The following is a 7,347-nucleotide window of genomic DNA, read 5'->3' as shown; positions in this document are numbered from 1 at the left end:
GTTCTATAAAAGATGTGATGGTTTAAAGCAGTAACTAATAAATCCATGTTCTATAAAAGATGTGATGGTTTAAAGCAGTAACTAATAAATCCTGTTGTTCTATAAAAGATGTGATGGTTTAAAGCAGTAACTAATAAATCCATGTTCTATAAAAGATGTGATGGTTTAAAGCAGTAACTAATAAATCCATGTTCTATAAAAGATGTGATGGTTTAAAGCAGTAACTAATAAATCCATGTTCTATAAAAGATGTGATGGTTTAAAGCAGTAACTAATAAATCCATGTTCTATAAAAGATGTGATGGTTTAAAGCAGTAACTAATAAATCCATGTTCTATAAAAGATGTGATGGTTTAAAACAGTAACTAATAAATCCATGTTCTATAAAAGATGTGATGGTTTAAAGCAGTAACTAATAAATCCATGTTCTATAAAACATGTGATGGTTTAAAGCAGTAACTAATAAATCCATGTTCTATAAAACATGTGATGGTTTTAAATCACATTAACACTGTACAGAGTTCAGTAAAAACGCTCCTGATGTAAAGCATCAGGAGTGACAGAAGTCTGCGTCCTGAACGCTGTTCTTGCAGTATGCTGTGCTGTTGTTTCCCGGGGGGGGGTCTCTGAACCCATTAGGGGTGTAAATAGGCTGGATCCGGAAATCTCCCTTGAGGAGCTGCTCATTGTTGAGCGAGACTATCTGGAAGCCTGTTTCAGTCATTTCCAGCAGGGAACCGTCTTTTTTGGTGCCGGCTTGGCAGTAGTCGTCTTTTCTCCGCCCGCGGTTGTATTTCCACTTGGACTCGGAGCTGGTCTTCCTGTGCATGTGCCAGCAGAACACGCTGAGCAGCGCGACCAGAACCACGGTCACAGCGCCTCCGATCAGCCCGGCCAGCAGCAGCGGCGAGCCGGGCTCTCGCTGCGTGGCCTGCACGGGACCGGACCGCCTTCGGTTGTTGTTGTCCGGGCTGAAAAAGGCCGCCGTGGTCACGGCCTCCGTGCACACGGTGTCGTCCTTGGGCCGGTAGTTATTGAACGCATCCAAGGGAATGACACAGATCCGATAGGTAGACTTTGGCTCCAGGTTGGACAGCCGAATCCCCCGATGATCCCCGCCCACGATCCTCTCCCTGACCGTGTCCCCCGTCAGGCTGGGGTCCATCCTGGCCCAGGTCACCTTGTAGGCAGTGACTGGGAACGCAGCCATCCAGCTCACGTGGATAGCCGACCCGTTCAGGATGGTGAATTTCACCTGCAGAGGCTGCTTAGTCCTCATTCCCTGCTCCCTGGTTGTGTAGATGGGGTACAGGGTGGGAAGCGTGGGGAGGGGGCGCCTGGGGGAGGAGGGCACCTGTGTAACCGAAGGGTCTGTGGAAGCAGCCGGGGAGGTGGGCCGCGGGCACTGAACCAGGTCGGCGCTCAGCTCCCGGATTACCATGCCCCGAAACTTCTCCGGCTTGTGGCACATGAAGCCGCGAGCGTTGAGCGAGGCGGGCAGAGACTTCAGCCATGACACCACCCATTTCATGCCGCAGTCACACAGCCACGGGTTGTTCCGCACCGTCAGCTGCCGGAGGCTCAGCAGCCCGTCGAAGACGCCCTGCGTCAGCGACTGCAGCTGGTTGTTGGAAACATCCAGCCGCTCCAGCTTGTGCAGCCCATCAAACGCTTTCACTGAAATCTGCTTGATCTGATTTTCCTGAAAGTTTAATTTGACAAGCACCTCCCCAGGGAGGAACAGGGGGGGGTGAGTTAGGGAGTTGCGAGCCAGGGACAGCTCCCTCAGGGTGACCAGGTCCTGGAAGGTCCCAGGTGAGATCCCATCGTCTGTCAGCAGGTTCCCATCCAGCAGGAGGCGCTCCAGCCGGGTCACGTTCTGAAACGCTTCCTCCGCGATGACCGCGATCCGATTCTCGTCCAACCTCAACTCCTTCAGGTCGTCTGGGAGCCCAATAGGCACGCTGCTCAGGTGGTTTTTGGTGAGGAACAGCATCTTCAGACTGACGGCTTCCCTGAAAGCCCCTTCCTCCACCCCGACGGTAGAGATGGAGTTATCGTCCAAATGCAGCTCCTCCAGCCAAAGCAGCTGCGCCAGAGCCGCTCTGGAGATGGTCTGAATGTTGTTCTCCTGCAGATGGAGAACTCTGACATTCTTGGGCAGGTTCACTGGGAACTCATCCAGCTGGTTGCCATAAAGGAACACAGTTTCCACAGAAGCCACATGGTGGAGCTCCAGGGGAAAGCCAGCGTTATTGATCTGGTTGTTGTGGAGGTAGAGGGTCTTATAACCCTCACCGACTCCCAGAGGCACTGAGGTCAGGCTGCGCTCGTTGCAGTAAACGAAGGTGCGGTCGCAGCGGCACTCCTCGGGACAGTTGGAGGCCCGCGAGAACTGCAGGTGAAGGCCGAGCAGGATAGGAATCCACGGCCTCACCAAGGAAGTCCAGTCCATACTCCACAGACGCCCCTGTACCTCCATTTTACACGGATCAGAACTCAAGTCGGAAAAAAACAGGAGGCTGTGAGAAGAAAGAAGATCCCCAGCAGAGGAGTCATTTGATTCTGGCTGCTGGTTAAAAAGATTCCCAACACAAGAGGAATGATGTCATTAATAATAATCCGTCCATCTACTGCCGTTCACCCCCGGGTCGAGCTCCACGCTCTGAGCTGGCGGCTCACCCTCCAGTGATCTGACACCGGTTCCTCTCTGGTTTGGCATGTGGACCCACTGCAAAACAGAAAAATGACAAAATCACTCTCTGTCCCTCTGAAATGCAACTAAACATCAATGATTTCTTCTCCCTGTATCCCACAAATGCAAAGGGAGGATTTTTAAATGGAAGGCGCACAGCAGAGCGCATACAGATGAACAGCTTAGTTACATATTCCTCACACACAGCCAGAGGAGGAGACATTTGAATAGATAGTGAGGCCAAAGGTGTGACGGATAAACAAGTTTCAGCTCTTTCAGAGTTTTTACGCTTCACGAGTTTGAGGAGAAAGACGTTCACGAGACGCCGGCAAATCTGCCAGATAATGTGCGAAATAATCCAAAGTGAAATACCTGCTCAGCATTCTGCTTAAATGAGACTTTGCATTCTTCTCTGCGGCTGCTTCATTAAGTTTTGGCTGAGCTGAAGAGGAGAGCAGGAAGGTGATGAAGGCAGCCTGTCAGCACAGATAAGATGAGACAAATCCCTCACAAAGGGACCAAACTAAGATCGATGTGGGCTTCTGCCGTGGGGGAAGGTCACGCTATTTCAATAAAGTGGAGACTTCCTTCATCGCTGCATTCAGCAGAGGGGGGGGGGGGCTCATCATTTGACCAAAACCCAGAAAAGCATCAATAAAGCCTCCGGTGCAGCAGCTCCCTGCTTTATTCCTGACTGTCAGCTGGTGGTTGTGATGATTGATAAAACAGCAGCAGCCTGTTGACACCTTGTATCGATTTCTGGCCAAGACAGCTGAGTACTTATATAATGTGGGGGGGGCACCAGACTGAGTCTGATTGTGATGACCTGCCGGCGGCTCGTGCGCCCTGCGGAGCGCAGCCGACATCAGTTTGGAGAGGAAACGGCTGGTTTGATTTGCGCCACATTAAAGACTTTTTGTTTCACTTAAAAACATTTAAAACAGAAACACCGCAGTTCATGAGAAGCACAAATCATTTTCTCAATTCACTGTTGAATGAAAAGGTCAAAATAAAAATCCTTTAAAAGAGGTGCTTCAGTAACAGGTTGATTAATGTCCGTTTCTCACCTTCAGGGGAGCAGAAAGTCTGGCCGCCGCGCTGCTCGTCTCCCCGCAGACTGCTGCGCTCACACCGGGCACAAAGTCTGCATCCTGTCCGCTGCGCTCCGCAGCTGAGGAAATGTGGCACCGAGCTCAATCTGCATGGTTCCGACCCAATAAGCCAGCAGGGGAAGGAAGCTCAGGTCACCTGCGATCTGCCCCGCATCCTCCACCCGCCTCCTCCGCGCCCTCACACCGCGGTGGCCTGCGGCCGACCGCCCGCTCCGGAGCCGCTGGTGAACTTCCTCCGCTGCCTTCAGAGAACCGGCGGGCGCGCGGCCGGGAGGGGGACGGAGTTCCGGGCTTCCACTAAGACCGCCGCTCCGCTGGCAGCTCCCCTGCACAAGAGGTCCATGTTCTGGGAAACTGCTTCACGCTACCTGGTCCCTCCTGGACCCGTAAGACTCACCGTGTCCGTGCTCACGCGCTCTCTCCCTCTCTGTGCGTCTCTTTCTCTGGTTTCATCGCAGCCAACACCCCCCTCCCCGCCCCCACAGCCTTCCTCACCCCGTGTGTGTGCGCTTGTGTGTGTGTGTCTTTAAGCTTAAAAATCTGAAGTATTTGGTTCATTTGGACAGAATCCAGAACAATGATCAGCTCCAGCAACTGTCTCCACATTTAATTCTTAGTTCCTGTTGTTCAAATCTTCCACTTTATGTGCTCAAATCTAAAGTTATTCACAGGCGATATAAAAAAGGATTTCAAACAGCAGAACTAGTTCAACCTCTGAGGGGCCCCAACAGGCCCCCAACCCAGAAGTCCCTAAAGATGACTCGTTCACACCATTTTCTGAGGTTTTATTGGGATGTATGAGACAAAATACCTGGTGAGGTCAGCCCTCCTGTTAATATGTTCTTCTTAATGTCATTAAAACAATTAAATTAAATTAAACTAGTTGAGGACAGCTGTCATGCTGCTGTGGAGAGTTCAGGTGTGTTTCTGTCCGTTACCTGTCATCAACAGGGAAACAGGTTAGCAGTTAGCTGTAAGTTAGCAGTTAGTTAGCAATCAGCTGTAAGTTAGCAGTCAGCTGTAAGTTAGCTGTAAGATAGCAGTAAGTTAGCAGTCAGCTGTAAGTTAGCAGTAAGTTAGCAGTCAGCTGTAAGTTAGCAGTTAGCTGTAAGATAGCAGTAAGTTAGCAGTCAGCTGTAAGTTAGCAGTAAGTTAGCTGTAAGTTAGCTGTCAGCTGTAAATTAGCAGTCAGCTGTAAATTAGCAGTCAGCTGTAAATTAGCAATCAGCTGTAAGTTAGCTGTTAGCTGTAAGTTAGCAGCTAGCTGTGAGTTAGCAGTCAGCTGTAAGTTAGCAGTTAGCTGTGAGTTAGCAGTTAGCTGTAAGTTAGCAGCTAGCTATGAGTTAGCAGTAAGTTAGCAGTTAGCTGTGAGTTAGCAGTCAGCTGTAAGTTAGCTGTGAGTTAGCAGTTAGCTGTGAGTTAGCAGTTAGCTGTAAGTTAGCAGCTAGCTGTGAGTTAGCAGTTAGCTGTAAGTTAGCAGCTAGCTGTGAGTTAGTAGTAAGTTAGCAGTTAGCTGTGAGTTAGCAGTAAGTTAGCAGTTAGCTGTGAGTTAGCAGCAGATGCTAGCAAACAATGCTTTCTCATCAGCAGTAATGGACCAAGCCGGAGATGTGCACAGCGTAACTCGCAGTAATGCATGTGAACCGTTAATTACTGCGTTTAAACATTTTGGATATATTAACCTCATTAAACAGTTGCACCTGGAGACCTCCATCTTTATCAGAAACATGCCGATAATGTAACGCTAACGTGTTGGAGACACTTTATCCACACAGCTGCAGGTTGTTCCAGAAATCTGTAAAACACTCCGTCCTCACTACTGAAACACTTCCTGTTCTCATAAATCCATTTATGTTTTAATCCTTTAAAACGAACGCGTCTCAGCTAGCAGGTATCACAATAAAACTTCTCCAGGTGATTCATTACATTGACACACGTTTTATGATCTGTTGTACATTTCTGTTGTTTCAGACTTTCACTGTTTTGTCTCTTTTTATCACTCTAATCATAAAGAATTCAGCTAAATTCCCCCATAGTAACTGCTCTATAAATCAGGCTATGAATGAAACATGAAGAAACTTCTCTGTTAAGTATAAGCAGGAATAAAACTGGAAACTTTCGGTGCTAAAACACATTTCTGGCTCATTATTCTTATTAGAAACCACACTTTCCTGCTTTAAAAGATAAAAGAATCTCTGAAGAGTTGTTTTTTATATGTAAATGAGATATTATCAAAGCGGATCTGCAGTGACTTTTGTAAATGTCCAACAGACAAAATGCAGTTAAAGCGACAGGATGAAGTTTATTGTGGATGTTTTCTTTCCTGTTGTTGTTAAAAAAGATTAAGGAGAACCGTCTCGCCCACAAGAGGAAATATTTAAAGAACTTAAACTTCAGTCCCATTAACGGCGGAGTTGGAGCGCAGCGTCACATGTAAACTAAAGACTAATGAAGGGAGTTCACTGCTCTGTTTTTGTGGGGCACATTACTGCAGAAATGTGCAATTAATCAGAGTTTTTCAAAGCAGCTGCTGCATAACAACCTCCTGGAGTCGTGCTCAACATCATAAACCTGGATCTGCCTCCATGAAAACACTGAATAATTCCAACAGAATCAGAACATTTCATATGAAGCCTCTCCGTCACGTCTTTGGCTTTTGTTTCTTATAGTTCTGGTTTCCATGTTTTAGGTTTAAAACACCCCCGTGTTCAGGTTCATGTTAAGTTTGTCACTTTTATCATAGTTGACGCCATGTTTTTGTCAGTTTTCACGTTCATAGTTGAGTTTTTTGTGATCCGGCTTTATAAATATCAGCTGACCCGTTGTTAGTGGCTCACCAGTCTTTACTTTGGGCTTTTTCCTGAGGTTTTAGGTTTACTCTGCTTTCTTTACAGCTTCCGATGCTCCTTGTTCCCAGTTAACTTACCTGCATGCACCCACCTGAGCACCTCTGCCACATCCTGGTTAAATAGTTCTGTTTATTCATCCTGATAGTCTAGCAGAGGTGTTTATCCAAAGTGACTTACAAGGAACACACTGTGGGGAAACTCATCAATATGTCTAATCAAAGCTCTTGTAACTTAAATGCAGTCCTGATCGTTTCCTTCCAAGCAGCCAGATTTCAGCAGGTTAACACCACGCTGCAGATCACTGCTGTCCAACTCTCTGTTAGTTAATGACTTCTTATCATCTTATCGATATATTTGATCAGTTTTAGATGCCTTTAGGAGGACAAAAGGCAGCCCACATCCAAAGAAGAGCTTTGGGGTGTCCTTCAAGAAGCCTGGAGAACTATTCCTGAAGACTCCTTAAAGAAATGACAGAAAGCTTGTCTCAGAGGGTTCAGGCTGTGTTGGAGAATAAAGGAGCTCAGACCAGAGATTCACTTTAAAGCTGCTGAGAACTGAGAAAAACTCTGGTTCTGCCTCAGATTCTGGGTTTATGTTCAGGTTTGAACATGTTTCAGTGAATCTCTGCAGCTGCTTCCTGTTTTAAATGAAATAAATAAAGAAATGAAGCTGATCAGGACCTCAGCACGTT

At 47.3% G+C, this 7,347-nt stretch overlaps 1 protein-coding gene across 1 annotated transcript; it reads right to left on the bottom strand.

Annotated features, from left to right (window-relative positions):
- Positions 1-401: 401 nt before the first annotated feature.
- On the bottom strand, positions 402-4,208 carry LOC140269893 (leucine-rich repeat transmembrane protein FLRT2). The gene is made up of 2 exons (XM_072364911.1): positions 3,763-4,208; positions 402-2,731 (listed from the first exon to the last, which is right to left on the bottom strand). Exon 2 carries the CDS (start codon positions 2,480-2,482, stop codon positions 551-553), a length of 1,932 nt encoding a protein of 643 aa, XP_072221012.1. The 5' UTR covers positions 2,483-2,731; positions 3,763-4,208; the 3' UTR covers positions 402-550.
- Between the last annotated feature and the right edge of the window lie 3,139 nt (positions 4,209-7,347).

Source organism: Leuresthes tenuis, unplaced genomic scaffold (genome assembly GCF_036924035.1).
Source record: "Leuresthes tenuis unplaced genomic scaffold, fLeuTen1.0.hap1 SCAF_15, whole genome shotgun sequence".
In the NCBI taxonomy this organism is placed as follows: Eukaryota; Metazoa; Chordata; class Actinopteri; order Atheriniformes; family Atherinopsidae; genus Leuresthes; species Leuresthes tenuis.
The sequence above is the reverse complement of the archived record's forward strand: the minus strand, read 5'-3'. Positions and strand labels throughout refer to the sequence as shown.

What these genes read in the sequence shown, in the direction of transcription:
- LOC140269893 (XM_072364911.1), bottom strand. Translation starts at nt 2,482, where the DNA reads ATGGAGGTACAGGGGCGTCTGTGGAGTATGGACTGGACTTCCTTGGTG.